The 25,575-nt window shown below is 47.1% G+C and overlaps 1 protein-coding gene across 8 annotated transcripts in view; it reads left to right on the forward strand.

Annotated features, from left to right (window-relative positions):
• Window positions 1-25,575, forward strand: part of LOC310835942 (far upstream element-binding protein 3-like) — a 333,755-nt gene that overhangs the window by 222,410 nt on the left and 85,770 nt on the right. For all 8 annotated transcript variants that reach the window (XM_083720902.1, XM_083720903.1, XM_083720904.1 and 5 more), the window contains 2 exons: window positions 23,578-23,738; window positions 24,949-25,022. In XM_083720902.1, the coding sequence (XP_083577028.1) occupies window positions 23,578-23,738; window positions 24,949-25,022 (235 nt within the window). The remainder of the gene's footprint in view (window positions 1-23,577; window positions 23,739-24,948; window positions 25,023-25,575) is intronic.

Raw genomic sequence — 25,575 nt, forward strand, 5'->3', positions numbered from 1 at the left:
CTCCTGGCAAATAGAAGGGGAAGAAATGGAGGCAGTGAGAGATTTTACTTTCTTGGGCTCCATGATCACTGCAGATGGTGACAGCAGTCACGAAATTAAAAGACGCCTGGTCCTTGGGAGAAAGGCGATGGCAAACCTAGACAGCATCTTAAAAAGCAGAGACATCACCTTGCCAACAAAGGTCCGTGTAGTAAAAGCTATGGTTTTCCCAGTAGTGATGTATGGAAGTGAGAGCTGGACCATCAAGAAGGCTGATATATACCAATAGCCAACAATTATTAATATAATATTAGCACTAACGGTAAGAAAAGAAAAAGAAAACTACTTAATACACTCAACAATAAAACAGAAATAAATAACGAAAAAAGGGGGGGAACCAAATGCACGACTTCCGCTCTGTAGGAGACGCAAACGTTCACCCCTTTGAGCTCCTAGGTTCACATATATATAATAGGAGCTTTTAACTTGGCAGATAAGGAGCCCTTTATATACATAAGAAAACAACATATATTACTTAGCTTGATACTTATTAAATGGCAAATCAATATCTCCACGGACATTCAGCTTTTATAGTAATATTTATTGTACCACCGCCATTATTAAATTGCTAATTTATCTGGGGTTTCATAGCTCTATACTAAGGAAGCTTTGTTCAGAGGGTGAATCAACATGAGTCAGAGGTTCTTCAATCAGGAAAGTCAAGTTGAAAGAGAGCTTCAAAATGGAGGGTAGCTGCCCCACCCTTTTCCAAGTCAAGTAGGAGAGGGAGGAAGGAAAAAAATAGCCCCCTTACCCTTCACCTTGGCTCTTTATCCACATTTATTGCTTGTAAATGGGATATTGTATTATCATGATTTTGAAAACTGTACAGTTCATCATTTATCTTTAGGCAGAAAGTAGCCGGGAATATTGTGAAATGCTGTATTTTTAATTCCCTTGCTAGCTTACGAGCAGGGGCAAATAGTCGTCTCTTTTCTGCCACCATTGGAGCATAATCTGGGAAAATATAAATTTTGTTTTTCCTCCATTCAAGGGCTTTAGCATTTGATTTCCCCCGGAAATTTTTAAGAATATCATCTCGCACCCTTGTGCGTGCAAATTGAATTATTGTTATATATGTTTCCCCTCTTGCTTTCTTGGTTTTCAGTGGGGAACTTTTAACACCATTTATCTCCATCCTTAAATCCAGTTCTTGTAGCTCCAACAGTTCTGTTAAACAGTTCACAGTATATTCAATTGCCTGAATTCCTTCAGGTGGATGGTTTTTAAAACCTATAGGTTTAAGGTTGTTCCTTCTAAGTTCAGATTGCAGTTGGAGTAAGCGTTTCTTGGTCTGGTTCTGAGCTGCAAATGAAACTTTCTCCAAGACATTAACACACTGTTTAATTGTATCCATGCACGATGTTAGTACTTGTAAATCAATTCTCATTTGTGAAGTGTCTTGTTTAATCGCTGAAATTTCTGTCTTAAGCGCCCCCATGTCTTCTTTTATTTGGTTTTCCTGCTCCAGTTGCAATGCTCTGTTATCAAAGCTTTTCTTTCTTTCTGTGGCTTTGGGGGAGTTAGAACTGATGCACCTCACTTCATTTGTTTTGAGACCGTGTTATTATTTGACTTGGTCTTCTAGCCCTACGCAAGCCCACAGTGTCTTTTTGAAATTCGATATTCCCCAGCTGGTAAAGTGCCGATAAGCTCAGTTATAGTTGTTCTGAAGTTCCCTCCACAGCCTTCCTCCAGTCCATAAATCATTAAATAGGTTTTAATCACCTTTAATTTATGCTTCTCCTCGCATTCTTGCTGCGGAGCTTCTCAGCGTGTCTGCTCACATCTCCATCTCAAAAACGGAAGTGATGATTAATAGCAAATATTTAAAAAGCTACAATGGGACCAATAATAATATCAGATCATACTATGCTAGAAACCACATTGCAACTCTTACCAGAAGTTAGAGAAAGGCTTACTTGGAGATTAGAATCTGCCCTGTTACACATAAGGGATGTATTTGATAAAATTAAGGCAAGAATAGAATAATTTTATATCCATAATGATCCTGCACAATATGTTTTTTTCCCCAAAAGATTTTTATTAAGGTTTCAACAGATTTTATCATAACAAACAAAACAAGACAACACAATAACAAACAATAAACAATATAAAACACAAAAATCAAACAAAAATATATAAGTTCAACTCTTAGTTTCATGTAACTTACTTTCCCAACTTCCTCACACCTCCCTTTTCTGTATTCCAATTTCCAATTTAGTCTCAGCAAATTCTTCCTCTATTTGAACTGATTTTAATATTGCTTAATTTCTTTTAAATTAACCATTACCGCTGCAGATAATCTTTAAATTTCTTCCAATCTTCTTCTGTTTGTTCTTCTCCCATGTCTCGGATTCTGCCAGTCATTTCTGCCAGTTCCATGTAGTCTATCAGTTGCATCTGCCATTCTTCCAAGGTGGGCAAATCTTGTGTCTTCCAATACTTTGCAATAAGTATTCTTGCTGCTGTTGTTGCATACATAAAAAAGGTTCTATCCTTCTGTCAGGGAACTGCCATCGGAAAGGCAGGCGGTGGAGGGGCTCTCAGACGCTAAGAGAGACTCAGCAGCAGAGGAAGGTACCAGCAGGGGGAGGGAAAGAGCTCAGAGAGAAAGTGAGTCGGAGGGAGGGCTCCGAGAGACTGCCAGTGAAAACAGTGGAGAAGTCTCAGGACCCCCCATAGGTACACCCACTCCTCGCCGGAAGCTGTCTCGCCGAGAATCCCGAAGACGTGTTTCCGTTAAGGAACTTTTATGTTGGAGCAGATTCCGCAAACGCCCACTGTCGGATTCTGCTAGCGATTGAGGGAGTCATGTTTAAGGGGGCTCCGCTTAAGGCAGAGTTTGAGAACCATGCCCAAGCTCTGAGGGTCTAAGCTTTAACGCACAAGCAACTCATCATCCCATCACACCTTCTTTAACACCTTCTGGCCAACAATGTCCAAGAGAAAGGCCTCTGGTTTCTTAAGAAAGGTATACTTAAATACCTTTTTCAGTTCATTATATATCATTTCCCAGAAAGCCTTAACCTTTGGGCACGTCCACCAGAGGTGAAAGAATGTTCCCTCAGTTTCCTTACATTTCCAACACTTATTGTCAAGCAAATGATATATCTTTGCAAGCTTGACTGGTGTCATGTACCACCTATAAATCATTTTCATAATATTTTCTTTCAAGGCATTACATGCCATGAATTTCATACCAGTGGTCCATAACCGTTCCCAGTCAGCAAACATAATGTTATGACCAATGTCTTGTGCCCATTTAATCATAGCTGATTTGACCGTTTCATCCTGAGTATTCCATTTTAACAGCAAGTTGTACATTCTTGACAATACCTTAGTTTTAGGTTCTAACAATTCCGTTTCTAATTTCGATTTTTCCACCTGGAAACCTATTTTTTTATCCATATTAAAGACCTCTCTGATTTGGTAATAGTGTAGCCAATCTCGCACTTTATCTTTTAGTTTCTCAAAACTCTGCAATCTCCATGTGTCTCCATTTTGTTCTAGTATCTCCCAATATTTCGGCCATTTGGCCTCCATATTGAGTCTTTTCAGAGCCTTAGCTTCCATGGGTGACAACCACCTTGGGGTCTTGTTTTCTAATAAATCTTTGTACCTTGTCCAGACATTAAAAACTGCTTTCCTGACAATATGGTTCTTGAATGCTTTATGAGCTCTAACCTTGTCATACCACAAATATGCATGCCACCCAAACGCATTGTTAAACCCTTCCAAATCCAAAATGTCAGTGTTTTCAAGAAGTAGCCAGTCCTTCATCCAGCAGAAGGCTGCTGATTCATAATATAACTTCATGTCTGGCAGGGCAAACCCCCCTCTTTCTTTAGCATCAGTCAGTATTTTAAATTTTATTCTGGGCTTTTTGCCCTGCCAGACAAATTTGGAAATATCTCTCTGCCACCTCTTGAAACAGTCCATCCTATCCACAATCTGCAAGGTCTGAAACAAAAACAACATTTTTGGCAATACATTCATCTTTATAGCAGCAATTCGACCCAACAAGGAGAGCTTTAAGTTTGACCAAATTTCTACATCTTTTTTTACCTCTGACCAACATTTTTCATAATTATCTTTAAATAAGTTCAGGTTTTTGGCTGTCATATTTATCCCTAGGTATTTCACTTTCTTCACCACATTTAAATCTGTCTCTTTCTGAAGCTTTTCTATTTCCGTTGAGATCATATTTTTCTCCAATACTTTAGTTTTTTGCTTATTTAATTTAAATCCTGCCACTTGACCAAATTCCTGAATCAGTTCTAAAACTCTTTTCATACTAGATTCTGGCTCCTGCAACGTCAAAACCAGGTCATCTGCAAAGGCTTTAAGTTTATATTGTTTGGCTCCAACCTGAATTCCTTTAACCAACTGGTCCTTCCTAATCATATTCAAGAGCACCTCCAGGCCCGAGATAAATAGCAATGGAGAGATAGGGCAACCCTGTCATGTTCCTTTTTCAATTTTAATCTCTTCTGACACCACATTATTAACTATCAGTTTTGCTTTCTGTTCCGAATAGATTGCTTCTATACTATTTTCAAACCCTCGTCCCACACCCATTCCCTTAAGGTTTTTTTTAATAAAACTCCAAGAAATATTATCAAAGGCCTTCTCCACATCAATAAAAATTAACACTGCTTTTGTATTAGTATTTGTCTGCAATAACTTCAATATATCAATAATGTTCCTTGTGTTATCAGACAAATGTCTACCTGGGAGAAAGCCTGCCTGGTCTTTGTGTATTACTTCATTTAACACTCTTTTCAGTCTATTGGCTAAAATATCTGCAAAAATTTTATAATCCACATTTAAAAGGGATATGGGACGGTAGTTTTTAAGTTGTGCCTTTTCAGCTTCGGATTTTGGTATGAGTGTGATGAAAGCTTCTTTCCACGACTCCGCTGCCTTCTTCCCCTCCATAATCTCATTGCACACCTCCTTTAATGGATGAATTAAATAGTCTTTCAAAGTCTTATAGTACTTGGAGGTTAACCCGTCCGGCCCTGGAGACTTGCCCAATTGCATGTTCTGGATGGCACCTTTAATCTCCTGTTCCGTTATCTCATAGTTCAATATTGTCTTATTTTCTTGAGATAATTTTTGTAATCCATTAGTTCTTAAAAATTGGTCTATATCAGTCTCTTTCTGCGGCCCCTGTGTATAAAGCTGTTTGAAGTATCTCTGGAAGCACTTTCTAATCTCCACAGGATTCTGGATATTTCTCCCTTCTATCTCAAGGTTAGTGACCGTATTCAACTTCTGTCTTTTTTCAACTGCCATGCCAGCAGTTTTCCACATTTATTTGCCGATTCAAAAGTTTTTTGCCTCATTTGCTTAATTTTCCATTCGACTTCCTTGTTTACTAATTTCATATATTGTACTTGATATAATTTAATTTCTCTCAAGATCTCCTGTGACTTTGGTTTCGATCTTAGCTTTTTCTCTCCTTCTTTTATTTTTTCCAAAATTCTGTCGTTTTTCTCATTTTGAGTTCTCCTTTTTATTGCATTCTGCTGTATCAGAAACGCCCTCATAACTGCTTTGCTTGCGTCCCAGATTACCCTTTTTTCCACTGTAGTTTTCAGATTTACTTCAAAATAGTCCTTCAAATTTTGGGGGGCCTTCTTAACAATCTCTTGATCTCTTAGTAAGGTGTCATTCATCTTCCATCTGAAGGAACCAGTCGTAGTTAGTCTCATTTCCATCTTTACTGCATTATGGTCGGAGCAGGTTTTTGGGCAGATTTCCACTTTTCTAGTCTTCGGAGCCAGTCTTCTAGTTATCCATATTTGGTCAATTCTTGTCCATGTCATTTTAGCTTCAGAAAAGAAAGTCCCTTCTCTACCTAGGGGATTTTTTGTTCTCCAAATATCAATCAAATCCATATTGTCAGTTAGTTCAAAAAAGTCTTTGGTAGTCTGCCCTCTTTTGTTATACTTTGGCTTTGCGCTTTGTCCATATTTGTAGATACCACCCCATTCATGTATCCGATCCTGCACAATATGAAGAGGCCTTACTATGGGATACACTAAAGGCTGTTCTTACAGGTGAATTTATAAGTACAAGCATCTGTATTAAAAAGGAAAGAAACAAAATGAGAGACACTTTAATGACAGAGATCATTAAACTTGAACTGCATAAACAAATTGGGAACAAAAAAATCACATAGCAAATTAAATACAGAAAAGAGCTGAATTACAGACACTAGCAATTGCGAAAATATCTGTCTCTGCAATAGCTAAATCAAAAATTTAATGAATTTGGTGCTAAAAATTATAAATTATTAGCATATTAGTTAAAACAGTGAAATCTCAAAAATAGAATCAGGTCTCTAAAAACAATGGCTCACAAATATTTCATTCTAAATTGTTCAGAAATTAATTCAAAACATTTTATAATAAACTATATACAAAGGAAAACCTGAACTTGGGTTCAATCCAACAATACATAGAAACTAGTATGTTAGAGAAAATTACAGATGAACAAAAGCAGTCCTTAGCAGCACCAGTAATGCTGGAAGATATAACTAAAGCAATCAAGAAACTTGAACCACATAAAGCATCAGACATGGGTGGTTTACCTGGAAAATTAAAAACAAACAAACAAAAAACAACTGAGATATTCCCCCATATGCAAAGATTGTTTTACAGTGTATTCCTTGGCAAGACAGTGCCTAAATCATGGAAAGATTCTATAATCGTTGTGATACTGAAACCAGGTAAAGATCCAGAAAATCTAGAACCGTGCAGGCCTATCTCCTTAATTGGACAAGATGCAAAAGAATTAACAAGAATATTAGAAGATAGAGTGGCAAAATACTACCAAATGTAATCCACATTGCTCAAGCAAGGTTTGTAATAGACACATAGCAGATCCTATACAGAATGCAGCGTACAATGAAAAAGCCTCAGGAATACCCTGTGCAATAGCCTCTCTAGATGCCCACAAGGCTTTTGACAAATTTCATTGAAAATATTCCAGCTGCTATCTAAAGTGAACTTTGGAAATGACCTTATACTAATTTTTAAAAATCTGCACAGCAGTAGCAGAACAGGAATACAGGTAAATGGACAAGACTCAGAATACTTGAGCATGCAAAGAGGCACCAAACAAGGATGCTCTTATTATTTGCAGTGTCAATGGAAGCACTGGCTAGTGTTATCAGAACTAATCAGAAAATAAAAGGAATATTAAGAAATAGACGTAGAATATTATTGAACCTCTTTGTGGATGATATTGCCCTGATGATTTTGGACTCAGAGACATCCTTGTCAGAGGCCACCAGGGAAATTGAATCATTTGGGGAAATAGCTGGACTATTTATCAATAAAACAAAATCAGAACTATTACGCCTGAACGTCCCCTCAGAAATGCAAGCAAAAATACAAATCCATGCTGACATGACCTTACAAGGGGCTGCTCAGGATTTTGTGGGAAGCATGGCCTCCATGTGGCTGTCCCTGAATAAGTTTGGCCCAACTCATAGTTGCGGACATTCCTTAGACCTGGTGTTCACCTCTATGGACGTGGGTGATCTGACATTAAGTAAAAGTGAAACAAAATAAGTGCCATAGTGGATCTCTCATGGATCTCTCAGCAGCTGTTGATACCATCAACCATGACATCCTTCTGGACCGTCTAGAGCAGCTGGGGGCACTGCTATGCAGTGGTTCTGCTCCTTTATCCTGGACCGTGTCCAGAAAGTGGTGTTGGGGGATGAGTGTTCATCCCCCTAGGCTTTCACTTGTGGGGTGCTTCAGGTTTCCATCCTCTCCCCCATGCTTTTTAACATCTACATGAAGCTGCTGGGAGAGATCATCGGGGTTTGGGCTGGGTGTCCACCAGTATGTGCATGATACCCAGTTCTACCTCTCCTTCAAGTCAGAAACAGTGAGGGCAGTCAAGGTCCTGTGTAAGTGCCTGGAGGTTGTTGGAGGATGGATGGCGGCTAACAGATTGAGGTTGAATTCTGACAAGACAGAAGTATTGGTTTTGGGGGACAGGGAGCAGGCGGGTGTGGGGACTGCCTGGTCATGAATGGGGTAACTGTGCCCCTGAAGGACCAGGTGCGCAGCCTGGGAGTCATTTTGGACTCACAGCTGTCCATGGAGGTGCAGGTCAATTCTGTGTCCAGGGCAGCTGTCTACCAGCTTCACCTGGTATGCCGGCTGAGACCCTACCTGCCCAGAATCTGTTTCACTAGAGTGGTGCATGCTCTGGTTATCTCCCGCTAGGACTACTGCAATTCGCTCCATGTGGAGCTACCTTTGAAGGTGACTTGGAAACTACAATTAATCCAGAATGCAGCAGCTAGAGTGGTGACTGGGAGTAGCCACCAGGACCATAGAGCACTGGTCCTAAAATATGTACATTGGCTCCCAGTGCACTCCTTGAGAGAAAGGGCTGCTTTGGGGAGAGAGAGAGAGGGAGGGAGGGAGGGAGATGGTGCTGGACATTCCAGGATCCAGCCCTCGAGGAGAGGACTGCATTTCCTCCTCCCTCCCTGCTGTAAACCGATGAGCTCTCTCACCTTCAAGGGAGGGGGGGACCCTTCCTAGCTGCTGCCATCCCACCCACGCGGGAAGGTGTGTGCGCTGGCTCCTCCAAGAGAGAAAGGGCTGGTTTAGGTTTACTCGAAAGGAAGCGGTGGGTTGGATCCAGGGGAAAGGGCTTCTACAGGTTTTGTCCAGTTCTTAAGGTGGTGTTTGAAGGCTGTCAACTCTGCAGTTGAGTTTACCCAATTTCTGCTTCGAACTATGGGGGAAACCGTTGTGGTTGACATGTGCCCCCGACTCATTTGAAAAACAGCAAGAGTCCTGGGGCACTTTAAAGGTTTAACACATTTATTATGGCATGAGCTTTTTGTGAACAACAATCTGTGCATCATGTTCTGATTATATAGGACCCTGTCCTCAATGTTATTTTCTTATGTTATTACAAGTATACAAAGTATGTATTTTTTAAAATATATTAATTTAGGATGAACTTTTCAGGTTTTATGGAAGCGACTGTTAGGATATTTCCGTTCCACCTTAAGAGGGAGCAGGCTGTGTGAGTCAGAGTCTGCGTATTTCCTGTTCACAGGATGTTTATGTTTGCTATTGCTTTCGTTTCTCTCTCTCTCTGTGCCTGAACACGCTAGCAGGCGGTCATGTTTGTTCTTTGTTCTGACCAACGCTGAATAAACTTGTAAATATGCTCTCCTGCTGTGCAACTTTCACTGTGTGAATTCTGCTGATAGAGTGTGCATCAGCCTAGGAATGTGGCAATCTATTTCTGGAGCTCATGTCGCTCGCTACTTGCTGATACTGTATCTACGGGAGGTCGATGGACGTCCGGAGTCCGGAGTCGGCGTGGAGGCAGTGATGGCCTTTGTCTCCCTGGCAGTATCCCAACAACAGGTTATGGGCCCAGATTCACGGCACTTACAGGAGAGTAAGACTGCGACAGACTGCTGAGGTATGTGTGGAAAAGCAAAAGGAAATAAGGCTTTTCTGAATGCCGGCAAAAGTCTCTGATGTCCGGCTGGTCTAATTGGCCTGGGAGCCGAGCCAAGCAGGCATCGTGATTAATGAGCTGCCGAGATAAGAAGTCTTTGAAGGCATAAAGGCTCACGGCTCAAGTAAAGACCTGGAATGGAGTTTTTACAAGCCTCAGAAGCTGCAGAGTGCCCAAAGTTAAATCGGCACAATTATGACATCTGGGTTGTGTACTGTGAGAGCTTGCTGTGACAATTTGGAGTGTGGCATACTGTGTGTGAGGCCCCTCCAGTTCCTCTGACAGAGAGATGGAAGGCTCAGAATTCGACAGCTGTAGACATAATAGTCTTGTCCGTCTCTCTGGAGGAAATTAAAATGCTTGCTGGCAACGTGACTGCACGACAGATGTGGAATGCTTTGAAGAAAGCTCATCTGCCAGTCATCCCAGCTCAGAGTCTGAATGCCCAGAGTGTGAATGCATCGGAGGTCCTGGCTGTTTCCCAGAATGCGAATGAATGCAGGGATGCTGAGGGCACCGGTTGCAAGCTGCAGGGGGAGCTGACTGTAATGTCATCCCAGGCAGCATTCCAGCCTCCAGGGGGAGCCAAGGAGTCAGGAGCTGAGAGCTCTGTTTCTCGTGGGAACCAAGGTCATCGTCTTCGCAGAGGCCGGAAGGCCAGAGGTAAACAAAGACAGATGCCTGCAGATGGCCTGAAGCAGAGGGAGGGTGAAGAGCCCACGCCAGTGGAAAACAAGGCTTTGTTTGCTGGCACAGCTTCACCAAAGGCTAAAGGCAAGTCTGATGGCCAGGAGCAGGGGGGCAAGCAGCAAAAGCCCACGCCGGTGGAAAACAAGGTTTTGCTTGCCAGAAAAACTGCTCCAAAGGCCAGATTTGTTATTGATTCGGGGTGTACCCGCCATGTTTCAAAAGACAAGCACCTGTTTATCTCCTTCACACCTCAAGACGGAGAGATCCACCTGGCTGGTGGAAGGACGTTACAAATTGCAGGAGTCGGGACTGTGAAACTTGCAAGTCTGCACACTACCATCAGAGATGTACTTTTTGTTCCAGGTGCGGCAGACAATTTGCTCAGTGTCCCACAGCTGACTGGGTGTGGCTTTGAGATTTCCTTCAAGAGGAGCGTCTGTGTCATCAGGAAAGGCAAAGAGGACATTTTGCATGCAAAGTTTATAGATGGTTTATTCTGTATAACTTATGATGACAATGCTATTATGTCTAATGTTGATTCTTGTTGTGTTGCACAAACTAACAAAGTTCTTCATGCAGAAGGAATTCATGAAGCACATCGAAGATTTTGTCACATGTCTTGGCAAGTGCTGGCCAAGATGCCTGAGTTGGTTGAAGGTTTGAACATCAAACCCTGTAAGTTTCACATGAAATGTGTATCTTGTGCAGAGAACAAGGTGAAGGTTGCTCCAAAAGGCAAGGAGTCTAGCAGGCAGGCTTCCAAACCCTACCAGCTAGTGCACGCAGACCTGGTTGGTCCACTTGCGCCCTCTTTGGGTGGAGCAAGGTACTTCATGGTTCTAATTGATTCTTTTTCTAGGTACATTCATGTGTTTATGCTCGAGCAGAAATTGCAAGCGTTTCCTAGGTTCAAGGCATTCTGTGCTAGGTTGGAGAATGTTCATGGTAAACGTATCGGCTGTTTATTTACTGATCGAGGCGGGGAGTTCACTTCTCAGCAGTTTGAAGCTTTCCTGACTGAGAAGGGAATCCAGCATGACTTGTCAATGCCTAGGTCGCCATGGATGAATGGGCTTGCAGAGCGAGCAAATCAGACTTTGCTTCAGGGCCTGAAAACCTTGTTGCATGATGCCAACCTCCCTGAGAAGTTTTGGGGGGAAGCTCTGTCGACGTTTACTTATTCCTATAATCGGAGACTGTCATCACCTATAGGTTGCACTCCCTATGAGAAGATGTTTGGTAAGAAACCTAACGTCAAGCACATGAGAATCTTTGGTTCTGACATGTGGGTACACACCCCACAAAGCAACAAGCTTGGGAAGCGTGGGGCACATGGTTTGTTCATGGGGTACGAGAAAGGTGCATACAGGGTATGGATGACTAACTCTAAGTCCATTAAGTTCACCAAGAGTGTTGAGTACAATCCTAAGTGGGGGGGAAATGTGGGAATTTTCCAGAGTTACCCAGAGGAGGATGAAGGTGATATGAAAAAGGCAGATAATGTTGAGAAAGCTGAGGATGATGATGATGATGATCTGAGTTCGGATTCCAGTTCAGCGGGCGGTGCTGCTGCTGGTGTCAGCGACAGTGATGACACAGCAGACTACAAGAGCGCAAAGGCCTCAGTCAGACCATCTGATGCGTCTGACAATGAACTGGAGGAACCACTGTTCACCATTGGTCACTTTTCTCCTAAGAAGGAGGAGATGAGTCCAGAAGACTTGCGTCTGGTCCGCAGGTCTGAAAGGGCGACCAAAGGCAGACCTCCAAAGAGGTTTGCTGATGAGTTAGCTAAGACAGCAACTGCTGTTCTTAGTAGCTCAGAGAAGGTATGGGAACCTTCAAGCTTCAAAGAGGTTCAGGAGTTAACCTCTAAAGATGCTGAGCCTTGGCTAAATGCCATGAAGGCTGAAGTTGATTCCTTGAACAGGAACCAAACTTGGGAACTGGTACCGGTAGTCCCAGGAATGAGACTGGTTGGCAGCAAATGGGTCTTCAAGGCCAAGACAGACCAGAATGGCAAGGTTGTCAGACACAAAGCCAGATTGGTTGCCAGAGGTTTTTCACAGGTACCAGGACAGGATTACCACGAGACCTACTGTCAGAGCCACCCGAGGTCCCAGCTCACAAGAGACCAAAATCCAGTCCAAGTTATATACAAAAGGTTTTATTGAAGAACATTGTTGTCGTTACATCCAAGCTCCGTGGCTCAGCATCTGTTACCCTTAGATGTTTGAAGTCCCCTCTGAGTCAGTCCCGCCCCTGCACCAGCTTAAGAGGCTTGTACTGCTCCACCTTTTCCTCTCCTTCCTTTTCTGCAGGGTCTTCCTGCCCCCCTGTGCTCCCTCCCTTCGGGACTCCCCCGAGGCTGAGTCTTCTGACGCCTGCTCCCCCCTCCTTCGTGCTTTGGGACCAGGCTCCTCCTCAGGGCTCTCCTCATTTCCGCGCGCCTCCACATTTGAACTTGGCGCGCGTACGTTGCTTCTGACCTTCCTTTCGACCGTTACGCTACTCTCGGTACTACACTCCTCCCCTTCCTGCAGGACGTTCTGCTCCGAACTCCTTCCCCTCTCTGCTCCCTGTTCTGCTCCTTCTGACACACTGGTAACTCCACCCCCTTCACTCCGTTCCGACGGAGAGGCCGGTCCCGATCTCCAACCCCCACTGGGGATTCCCTCTTCGTTCCCCTGCTTCTGACTGCTTCCCTCTCTACTGCCCCTTGGCCTGACCAGGGGGGCTCCCTTTTGGGAATCCTCGGATTCACTTGACGGACTCACTGACAACCTCGGGTCATCGTCGTCCTCTTCCTCGTCACCCTGGGACCCCTCCCCCTCGCTCTCTGTCCCTGAAACCCTGACATCCATCCCCCCCTCGAAGCCCCCCCTTCCCCCCTCCCGCCCATCGGGTGCAGGTTGTAGGAGCTGCAGCTCTTCGGAGGTGGATGCAGGATACAGGTTGTGTACCTCCATATCCTCTGCTTGCAGTTCGGTGTATGAGTGTTCGAATTCGGGTTCTTGACCCAAAGTGTTCTCTTCTCCCTCTTCCATTGGTACCTCGTCTGGTGCTGCCGGCCAAGGTCCCGTCAGCCATTTCCTGCGCCAGTCCTCCTCTGGTTGCTCGTCCCACCAATAGGAGGTTTCTGTGTCCACCCCTGAGCACGATCCCCTGGGCGGGCTAGATTCTGGCGTTCTCTCCTCGGCTGAAGAAAAACCCCGGAAAGTACTGCCTGAGAGTGTGGGCGTAAAGAGCCAGTCATCAAAGTACTCGGCTGGCATGGGTCTATGCGGGAAAAGGGCATGGAACTCGTCTTTTAGAAGAGGTTCGTCTAAAGCGTAGCCCGGCACCCAACCGTTGGCACTGGCTGGAGTGCCCTCTGTGGCTAGAAAGTATTCTACCCCCTCTTCCCCCCATCTCGAGTCCAGGATTTCTGTGACCTCGTTGAGTGGTTCGGCCCTAGGCGCCCTCTCCCTCTCCTGTGACTTAGTGTGTATTTGCGGGACTGTTTCAGACTCCTGAAACCTGTGCGGTGCCTTGTAGGGGGTGAGCACCGACCTATGAAATACCGGATGCACTCTGGAACCTTCGGGGAGGGCTAGTCGAAAGGCTACAGGGTTGATCTTAGCCTCCACTTGGTACGGCCCTAACTGCCTGTGCCCTAGCTTCTTCTTGGCCAACGACTTGGCTGGCATGGCTTGGGCGGCTAACCACACCCAGTCCCCCACCTGGATCTCCTCCCCCGCTCTCCTGTTTTTGTCTGCCTGCACCTTATATGCTTGCTTGGCCAGCTCCAAATGTCTCCGCAACTCTTCGTGCACCTCCTGCAGCTCCGCTGCAAACTGGTCGGCTTCTTGCGGCACCCCCTCTCTCGGTGCCCCGAACCCCGGGAAGGTTCTGGGATGCCGACCGTTGTTCGCGAAGAACGGCGTCACCCCCGTGGACGCGTGCTTCGTGTTGTTATAGGCAAACTCTGCCATCGGCAGGTAGTCCACCCAAGCTGCGGGTCGCTGATTGGCGTAACATCTCAGGTACTGCTGCATGATCGCGTTGACCCTCTCAGCTTGGCCGTTGGTCTGTGGGTGTCTCGCCGACGTAAGGTTGATCTTGACGTTCAGGATACCTAAAAGCTTCTGCCAAAAATTGGAAACAAACTGGCGCCCCCTGTCGGACAGGATGGACTGCGGCAGCCCATGCACCTTGAACACGTGATCAATGAAGAGTTTGGCAGTCTGCTCCGCCGTCGCCACGTTTGCGCACGGAATGAAGTGCGCCATCTTGGTGAACAGGTCCACAACCACCAGTACCGCTGTCTTCCCTCTGGAGCTGGGCAGGTCAGTAACGAAGTCCAGGGCTACCCTCTCCCACGGTTGCTGTGGCGTTTCCAGCGGTTCCAACAGCCCCGCTGGCTTCTGGTGTACTGGCTTGAACCTCTGACAAGTGTCACACCTGGCGACGTAATCCGCTACCTCTCCGCGCATCCGGGGCCACCAAAAGTCCCTTGCCACCAGTTCTATTGTCTTCTCCTTACCGAAGTGGCCAGCACTGGGGGCGTCGTGCAACTGCTGCAGAACCTTTGCGCGAAGCTCGTCGCTTGGCACGTAGAGGGCACCTTTGCGAGTTAGCAGTCCGTCGCGCAGTTGGAACTCTTCTCCACTCTGCACACCTCTGCGCAACTCCTCCATTTTGGACTGTGCGAACTGATCCACTTGCAACGCGCGTCGCACCGCGTCCAGATCTACTGCGATGGCAGCGCACGACCACGCCTGCGATGCGAAAATGTGCTTGGCTGCTACTGGCGCCGCTTCATCGAGATATTGCGGTTTCCTGGATAGCGCATCGGCTATAACGTTGGAATCTCCTGGGATGTACTCTATCCGAAAGTCGAAATCCGCGAAGAATTCCGCCCAGCGCATGTGTCTCTGGCTTTGGAGCTTCGCCGTGCGCCAATACTCTAGGTTCTTGTGATCCGTGCGGACCTGTACTGTGTGCTTGGCTCCTATGAGGAAGTGTCGCCACGCTTTGAAAGCTGCGTGAATGGCTAACAGCTCCCTGTCCCATATGGTGTAGTTTTGCTCCGCCTTGCTGAGCTTTCGGGAGTAAAAGGCACCGGGTCTCCAGTTTCCATGTGGATCTTCTTGCAGGAGTACAGCTCCAACCGCCCTGTCTGACGCGTCGGTCTCCACTCGCATGGGCCTGCCTGGATTCACGTGCAGCAGTTGCTCCTCGGAGGCGAAAAGGCTTTTAAGCTTCCGAAAAGAGCGCTCCGCCTGTTCCGTCCACACGAACCTCTTCTTCTTGGAACTCAGAGTGTCCGTGATCGCTGCTGTCTCCTTTGCAAAACCTCTGATGAATTTGCGGTAGAAGTTGGCGAAGCCGACGAATCTCTGGACTTCCTTCCGATTGCGTGGGCTCTTCCAGTCCAACACCGCGCGGACCTTGACGCTGTCCATGGCCAGCCCCTTGTCGGACAGCTTGTAGCCCAGGAAATCCACCTCCGTCACATCAAACTGGCACTTCTCTAACTTGGCGTAGAGCCTGTTCTCCCGTAGTCTTCGCAGGACTTCCTTTACGTCCCTCTCGTGGGCCTCTTCCGTCTCCGAAAAGATCAGGATGTCGTCGAGGAAACACACACATTTATTGTAGAGGAGTCCCGCTAGCACGTGATGCATAAAGGCTTGGAATACGTGAGATCCATTTTGGAGACCAAACGGCATAACTCTGTATTCATACGTGCCCAGAGGCGTGAACATGGCCGTTTTCCACTCATCGCCCTCCCGGATGCGTATGAGGTTATACGCTCCACGCAGATCCAATTTGGTGAAGATCTTCCCCTTCCTCACGGTTGCTAGGAGATCATCTATCTTGGGCATGGGGAAGGCCTTGGGCTTGGTCATACTGTTTATGAACCTGTAATCCACAATGAGTCTTTTTTGGGGCGTGTCTCTCTTCTTTACAAAGAACACAGGACTGCCCCCCACTGCTTTCGATTCCCGGATGAATCCACGCTTCAAATTGTGCTCTATGAACTCCCTGAGCTCTTGCATCTCGTCCTCAGACATGGAATACAGTTTTGCAGTCGGCAACTGCGCCCCCGGCACCAGGTCGATGGCACAATCATAAGGTCTGTGGGGCGGCAACTGGTCAGCTTCCTTCTCGCAGAAAACCTCCAGGAACCCTTCGTACTTGCTAGGTACTGCCTGCACCATGCCAAGTCGCAGCTGGTGCTCAGCCCCCTCCTCCTGGCAGGACTGGATGCAATTTTGAGCACAGTACGATGAGCAAAAGGTGATCTGGCGTTGGTACCACGCTACAGCAGGACTGTGTTTCTCCAGCTAACTCATGCCTAATACTATAGGCGTGTCAGACAGTTGGGTGACATTGAAGCTAATGACTTCTCGGTGATCTCCTATCCGCATCACCATGGGAGGTGTCTGTTGCACAACTTGCCCTCCTAGCAATTTCCTGCCATCCACTGTGACTACGTTCAGAGGCGTTGTGGCGGGCAGAAGCGCTATGCGATGCTGCTTGACGAATTGCATCCCCACGAAATCGGCATTGCTCCCCGAATCGATCGTGAGGGGCACTTCTAGGGTGGTCCCATTTGGCAACTGAAGTGTTGCAGTGAGCTGCACCGCTGGCTTGGGTGGTAAAGGGTCTGTGGGTTGCAAAGACGCTGGGGACTGTTCTACAGATTCGCCTGGCTGAGCCCCAGCAATTCTGCTTGCAGCCAGGCATTGTCGTTTCCCTGAGGTTCCTCTTCCTGGATCACTTCTGCAGCTACCGTCGCTAAAGCTGCAGTGTGTTTCTGGAGCCTCTGGGGGCACTCTTTCGCCATGTGCAGTGCACTGTCGCAGATGTAACACTTCCTGGTCCCTCTAGGAGGCTTCGCCTTTACTGCACCGGAAACTGGGGCTCTGGCTGTTGCTTGAGCCTTAGCACCACCAAGTTCCATCGGCTCCTCCCCCTGCCTCCCGAGCGGCGAGGGATGTGACTGACTGAACTCCCTGGGGATGAAAGAAGACGTCCTCGCTGGTGGACGCACCTGACGTTCTTCCTCATTGTGCCAAGGACGTCCCTCGTGACGTATGCCAATCGCCAGAGCCCTCTGCACCACCTGCTCCAGGGTCTGAGGTCTGTCTCCCCTGGCAAGTTCGTCCTTTATGGAACCGCTGAGACCCTCCCAGAACAAATCCCTCACAGGTGTGCAGTCTTTCTCCCAGCGTAACGCAGTCAGTAAAGCAAAAAATCTGGAATGGTACTGACGCACAGTGGCTTTGCCTTGCCGCAGTCCAAATATCTCCCTGCGTGCAAGATCCAAATCTACGGTTGACTGGAAGCAGGCATCCATCGCTTTAATGAATTCATCAGAATCGCGGCGGGCAGGGCCATCTTCACGCCACAAATTGCGCAACCAGTCTCTGGCTGGCCCATGCAAGTGAGAAACAATAAACCCCACTTTCTCCTCCTCATCTTTAAAGTCATGACGAAGCAAGTGTAATGCATACAAAACGTCTGCTCTGAAACTGGGGTAGTGCTTCAGGTTCCCATCGAAGTGGGTGACTAGGCTGCCCCCCTGCCTTCCAAGTCCAATGCCCTCTGATCTGGACCCTGGGAACCCTTCCCTGTTTGCACGCTCCCACCTTGTTTGCAGGTCCTGGCAGCGCTTCTCCATTTCGTCATGCTTCTTCTGAGACGCAAGGACTGCAGCGGTGAGTTCGGAAACTGTAGTTCGCAGTGCTGTCAGCTGATCCTCCGCACTCATGGCTGTCACCGTTTGTGAGCTTTGCAAAAAAAAAATTTGCGTTCTTTGGGAGGGGACTTACTGTCAGAGCCACCCGAGGTCCCAGCTCACAAGAGACCAAAATCCAGTCCAAGTTATATACAAAAGGTTTTATTGAAGAACATTGTTGTCGTTACATCCAAGCTCCGTGGCTCAGCATCTGTTACCCTTAGATGTTTGAAGTCCCCTCTGAGTCAGTCCCGCCCCTGCACCAGCTTAAGAGGCTTGTACTGCTCCACCTTTTCCTCTCCTTCCTTTTCCGCAGGGTCTTCCTGCCCCCCTGTGCTCCCTCCCTTCGGGACTCCCCCGAGGCTGAGTCTTCTGACGCCTGCTCCCCCCTCCTTCGTGCTTTGGGACCAGGCTCCTCCTCAGGGCTCTCCTCATTTCCGCGCGCCTCCACATTTGAACTTGGCGCGCGTACGTTGCTTCTGACCTTCCTTTCGACCGTTACGCTACTCTCGGTACTACACTCCTCCCCTTCCTGCAGGACGTTCTGCTCCGAACTCCTTCCCCTCTCTGCTCCCTGTTCTGCTCCTTCTGACACACTGGTAACTCCACCCCCTTCACTCCGTTCCGACGGAGAGGCCGGTCCCGATCTCCAACCCCCACTGGGGATTCCCTCTTCGTTCCCCTGCTTCTGACTGCTTCCCTCTCTACTGCCCCTTGGCCTGACCAGGGGGGCTCCCTTTTGGGAATCCTCGGATTCACTTGACGGACTCACTGACAACCTCGGGTCATCGTCGTCCTCTTCCTCGTCACCCTGGGACCCCTCCCCCTCGCTCTCTGTCCCTGAAACCCTGACACCTACTCACCCACCGTCAAATATGAGAGCATTCGACTGATGCTCAAGATAGCTGCAGAGGAGAAACTGCATGTTTCCCATCATGACATTAATACAGCTTTTTTGTACGGGATTTTGGGGGAGGAGCTGTACATGCTTCCACCTGATGGAATGCAGATACAGAAGGGAATGGTCTGTAAACTGCGGAAATCCTTATAGGGGCAAAACAAACTGTATTTTTTATGTTTTATTGATGATCTTCTGATGTTTTGGAAGAATCAGGCTTTTTACCAAAGCACCCTAGCTCAACTGAAGGAGCACTTTGACATGAAGGATCTTGGTGAGGTATCCAACTATCTTTCTCTGCAGGTGGAGAAGGACCAAGCAGGTAATTTTCTGGTACAGTGGTGCCCCGCAAGACAAATGCCTCGCTAAACGAAAAACCCGCAAGACGAAAGGGTTTTCCGATTTTTTAGCGGCTTCGCAAGACGAATTTCCCTATGGGCTTGCTTCGCAAGACGAAAGCCCATAGGGAAATCTCCGGGGACAGCGGGGAAGCGCAGCGCGCCTTCTCCTCTGTTCCCGGACCTGTCCTAAGGCTTGCGGTGGGAGGTCCGGGAACAGAGGACAAGGCGCGAAGGGCTTCTCCTCTGTTCCCGGGGCTTGCGGTGGGAGGAGGGTTTTTCCTCCCCACCGCCAACATTCAGAACAGCATTCTGAATGTTGGCGGTGGGGAGGAAAGCCCTCCTCCCACCGCAAGCCTTCAGGACAGGTCCGGGAACAGAGGGGAAGGTGCGCAGAGCTTCTCCTCTGTTCCTGGGGCTTGCGGTGGGAGGAGGGTTTTTCCTCCCCACCGCCAACATTTAGAACAGCATTCTGAATGTTGGCGGTGGGGAGGAAAGCCCTCCTCCCACCGCAAGCCTTCAGGACAGGTCTGGGAACAGAGAGGAAGGCGTGCAGAGGGGAAGGAGTTCCCGCCTAGGCTGCGGATAGCAGCCTGCTGCCCCGTGTGAGGGGCACTCTTAAGCAGAGCGCCCCTCACGCGGGGCAGACATTCGCCGCTTGGGGAGCCCTGCAGGGGAAGTCTTGCAGGGCTCCCCAAGCTGCGAATGTCTGCCCCTCGCGCGGGGCAGCAGGCTGCTATCCGCAGCTTGGAGAGCCCTCTGGACCTCTTCTGAAGGCGGACGGGGGGCAAAAGTCTTTGCTTCCCCCACCTGCCTTCAAAAGCCTTCCGGGACAGCGGAGAAACGCTTAAGAGGGAGCGCTGCGTTTCTCCGCTCTCCCGGGAAGGCAGGCATGGGGGAGCAAAGACTTTTGCCCCCCGCCCGCCTTCAGAAGAGGTCCAGGACCTCTTCTGAAGGCGGGCGGGGGGCTAAAGTCTTTGTCCCCCCTGCCTGCCTTCCCGGGGGCTTTTAAATCGCCCCGGGACAGCGGAGAATTCATCCGCTGTCCCGGGGCGATTTTAAAATGCTGGCGGGCGGCAGCGCTGCCGCCCGCCAGCATTTTAAGATCGCCCCGGACAGCGGAGAAGTCCTCCGCTGTCCCGGGGTTTTTAAAATGCTCGCGGGCGGCAGCGAAGGCTTCGCTGCTGCCCGCCAGCATTTTAAAATCGCCCCGGGACAGCGGAGAAGTCTCCGCTGTCCCGGGGGCTTTTAAAATGCTGGGGGACGGCAGCGAAGCGTTCGCTGCCGCCTGCCAGCATTTTAAGATCGCCCCGGGACAGCGGAGAAGTCTCCGCTGTCCCGGAAAGGCAGGCGGGGGGAAGCAAAGACTTTCGCTCCCCCCCCCCCCCGCCTTCAGAAGAGGTCAGGGGACAGACTGTCCCCGGACCTGGTCTGAAGGCGGTTTCCATAGGAACGCATTGATTGATTTTCAATGCATTCCTATGGGAAACCGTGCTTCGCAAGACGAAAAACTCGCAAGACGAAAAGACTTGCGGAACGAATTAATTTCGTCTTGCGAGGCACCACTGTACACCAAACACAGAAAATTGCTGATGTATTAACCAGGTTGAATTTGGTTGATGCAAACCCAGCAGACACACCGATGGTGACAGGTTACCAGGTAGATAGTACTGCTGAAGCGTTTTCTGACACTACACTGTACAGATGCATTCTAGGCAAGTTGAATTTTATTGCTAGATGCTCAAGACCTGACATTGCTGTAAGCACTAACCTGCTTAGCAAACATGCTAACAATCCTACTGTTCAGGATTGGAAAGCTCTGAAGCGCATAGCCCGCTATTTGAAAGGGACTATGCACTACAGGCTGAGGTTCACCAGTCAGAAGACTGGAGGTCTTGAAATCTTTGCATATGCTAGTTTTGGAAGTGACACCACGGATGGTACAAGCACTTCTGGAGTATGCTACATGTACAACCACTGTCTGTTTGACTGGTTGTGCAAAAAGCAGACTACAGTGAGCCTAAGTTCCTGTGAAGCAGAACTCAATGCTCTGTCATTTTCACTCATGGATTGTGAATGGTTGATGCAACTGTTTAAGGACATCGGGGTTTCTGTGAAATGTCCTATACAAGTGTATCAAGACAAATAGATCCTGTTTGGCTTTGCTGAACTCTAGAGAGTTGCAAGCAAAGAACCAAGTACTTGCAGATTAAGCTACATCGTGCAAGAGAGTGTATTCAGAAAGGACTGATTCAGGTGTCCTACATGGCAGGAAATGAAATTCCTGCTGATCTGTTGTCTAAGGTTGTTAACAGAGAACAACTAAAGGTTTACGTACAGAGGTTGCAATTGGGTTGAACCACAGGTACTACAGGTTACACGGAAAGGGGGAGGATGTTAGGATATTTCCGTTCCACCTTAAAAGGGAGCAGGCTGTGTGAGTCAGAGTCTGCGTATTTCCTGTTCACAGGATGTTTATGTTTGCTATTGCTTTCGTTTCTCTCTCTCTTGGTGCCTGAACACTCTAGCAGGCGGTCATGTTTGTTCTTTGTTCTGACCAACGCTGAATAAACTTGTAAATATGCTCTCCTGCTGTGCAACTTTCGCTGAGTAAATTCTGCTGATAGAGTGTGCATCAGCCCAGGAATGTGGCAATCTATTTCTGGAGCTCATGTCGCTCGCTACTTGCTGATACTGTATCTACGGGAGGTCGATGAACGTCCGGAGTCGGCGTGGAGGCAGTGATGGCCTTTGTCTCCCTGGCAGTATCCCAACAGCGACTATCATTTGTTATTATTTTTCTCATAAGCTCAGCCAAATATAATATGTTTAAGTTGAAGAATGACAATGGGAGTGTGTGGTAGATCACTGCAAGTTTTTGATATTGGATGGTAGATCTCAGGCTACTTGTAGCTGGACCTGCCTGCTGTAAGCCACCCAGAGTGGCTGGGAAAATCCAGCCAGATGGGCAGGGTAGTAGTAGTAGTAGGCTACGAGTGATTGCCGAAGAAGAAAAGGCTTGCAGTGTAAGGCTTCATTTACAATAAATGAATCAACACTCAATGTGTTTCCTAAAAAATGGCTAGCTGCTGAAGTATTGCAATTAAAGAATTTAAAGTGGATTGGTGGCATTTTCCTTCAAAACAATAGCAAGGGCTTCATATGGCAGCTTCACCATTTCCTTCCTTTGGTGCAGGTATTGTATTTTCAGTATAAACAGGACTCCATTTTTGCACCTATACACACAAACACCACTTTTAAATGTTATCCAAGACATGGCGGGAAGGAAAAAGGCCAAGCAGGACATTCTGGGATCAAATCAGAAATCAGCATGGCTTCTGTAATTCCGGAACTCTCCCTGGAAAATAGAGACACCAGGAAGGTGTCAGGCTTTGGGGAATTCTATCCCCCCCCCCCCCAGTGGCAGCAAGAGGCACAGAAAAACAAGGGAGTTCTTACTAATGAATTTATTATTTTTTTCAAATTAAAAAAAGGTGGCCCTGAATATAGGAATCAGGCATTTAGTGTTGTGGTCCTTACCTGTCAGGAATGAGCCAGCTCCTAAGTGGAACTTTTCAGCCGGCTGCAGAACAGAGAGGTTTAGATTTGATGCAGGTGGAACAGTGGCCAGTGCTGACTCCCCTGGACATTGGAATGCCGGTTGCCAAGGGAACGACTGAGAGTGGGCTGGAACACAGCCAAAGCTCTCAGGAAGCTCAAACAGGCGTGAACAGACACAGAGATAGTCTATCAGAAAAGGAAGAGGCTGGAGCTAATCCAATAAGTCTGAAGAGTTGGTGAATGGGGGGGCTGCTAGACGGGAAGGAAAGCAAGAGATTAAAGGTGCAAAAGTTCAATATCTTCTGTAGGAACCGGAAGAAGTCTTCAGAAGGGTCATCTTCAGTGATAATGTCAGCGGCTTCGTTAGAGCCATCCGGAGCTGTCTGTTTGTTTTTGCAATAAATCCTCCTTTTTAATTACGTACGTTACTGTATTATCAAGCTGGAACCTGGACTCCTGACACTAGCCTTTGAAATTCCCTCCCCCTTTGAATGTTAGATGGGCACAATCTCTGTTGTATTTCCAACACCTATGGAAGAGCTCCCTCATCCCAGTGTGCATCTGTATTGGAATTGTTTTTAGATATTTTGATTGGCTTATTGCTTGCATTTTTTATGCTGACCAGAGCATGATGAGAATTGCAGTCCAAAACATCTGAAGGGCATGCCAGGGTGGCAAGGACCGATCTAATCTATGTGATTGGATATTCCTACTTCCACGCATCTTTGATAACTGCTGAAAATATAAAGTGGAAGACTGAGCAGGTTCTACCTCCCTTTTATTCCTCCCCTCTTGCTTCCTTGCAGGTGGAGAGAATATCAAGAACATAAACCAACAGTCTGGGGCCCATGTAGAGCTCCAGAGAAACCCACCTCCCAGCACAGACCCCAGCATACGGATGTTCACCATTCGGGGTGTCCCCCAGCAGATTGAGCTTGCGAGACACCTCATAGATGAGAAAGTTGGTGTGAGTTGCTGCTCCTTCTCTTCCCTTCTGTTTGCTTCTTCCTTTTTAAAAAATAAAATAATGTTTTGCAGATTACAATACAGTATGATCACATCTTACACACAATTAACTTGTGTGATTTCAACCTTGTGTGGTTGAAAACTAACTGCTTGAAATCCTGCAAATTAATTGCACACAAGCTTGGCACAGAAAGAGCTTTTAAACTCTCTGCCTTGCTTAGAAGGTAAAGATGGTCACGCAGGGACAGATATGCCATTCCCAGAATGTAACCCTTGCACAGCACACAATCATACTATACACTAAAGACCAATGATACCAAAACATTTACATAATTTTATTGTGCCATCATTACACCTTTGAGAGAAGAAAATGCTAAGGAGTAAACCTACAAAAATCCAGACTGGAGTCCCTAAAATGGTTGGATGGCGCCTTGTATGCCTACTTCGGGCAACTCCTGCAGCCAAGCTGGTGCCAAATATATTGCTCTGCTTTCATTTGGACCACATCTCAAGGCAGAGAGGTGGGTTTTGTTGTCTGGGTGACCCAGGACCTCCATACACACTGCCCAGGCTTGCACTCCAGAAGAGGTCGATTTGATGCTGCTAACGCAGCGGTTTGACTTCTCGAGACAGATGGATGCCAACAACATTTTTGCTAGGTGCCCAGTCCCATTATGTGACGTGGAGCACTGTTGTTCCCACTGTACAGACAGGAAAATTGTTCTGTGGCCCAGAGCCCCATTCAATACTCACTATGTACCTTGCATAAGAATTTTGGAGTCATTTACCAGCAAAATTAGGCAGGCACCTAATGTCACAGTGTTCAGATGCCTATTTGAAGGCATTTTTTATTTAAGAAGACTTTCCCCTTTGGGTGACCTGATCACTTATGGAATATTAATTATTTGCAACTACAGTTTTATTGTTTCTTTAGGATTTGTAAAACAGGGATTGATTGCTTTTAGAGGTTTGTAGGAATGATTTTATTGCTTTTTTTAGAAAGCAGGTTTTGTTGTGTTTATCCTATTTTATCTTGTACTCTGCTTTGAATAGCCTCTGGCCATGAATCTGTTTATAAATCTGTTAAATGAAATAAAATTATTCATATTGAGAAGCCTTCCACAGCTCCTTAATTATTAGATGCATTCTCAATTACCTTGTAGCCTGAGTGACAGAAAGGTCAATTAATTACCTGTTTGTTCCTTCTCCAGTGTACTGGTCTGGGTGGCCCTGGGGGTTTCAGCCAGAGCCCCTTCAACCAAGCACCTGCTGCACCTCACCAAAAGTACGTAGCCATCTTGCTTGCATTTCCATCACCGTTAGATCCTCCCCACTCCCCGGCCCACCAAATATAGCTGTAGTTGTGATGGTAGCATTAAGCAGCATCCTGGGTTCATTATGCTTTTACAGAAGAACAAGTCGTCTATGCTTTTTCCTGAGAAACCTAAATAAATTTTGTAGTTTTGAGGAGCCTGGATTGGGAGGGGGGAGGGGCAGGCAGGGGCTGTGGCCACATGCAGCCTTGGATGGCCAATAAATATAGTTGGGACTTTCCTTCCCATCATAAAGCTCATTGATACCTTCCAGGAAGACTCTTGGATTATTGGTTGGGCAGGGAACTTTCTTGCCATTAATTAAAATCAAGTATGGGAAACCTGTGGCCCTCATGTTGCTGAACTACAACTCTCATCATCCCTGAACATTGGCCATGCTTGCTGGGGCTCATGGGAGGTGTAGTCCAGCAACATGGGGGGGGGGGGCAGTAGCAAAATATTCTCTACACCTGATTTTTTTTTTTTTTAAACTCCACTGGAATCAGTGTTCTTTTTTAATATTGA

This window comes from Podarcis gaigeae, assembly GCF_964106915.1.
Source record: "Podarcis gaigeae genome assembly, chromosome: W".
Classification (NCBI taxonomy): domain Eukaryota; kingdom Metazoa; phylum Chordata; class Lepidosauria; order Squamata; family Lacertidae; genus Podarcis; species Podarcis gaigeae.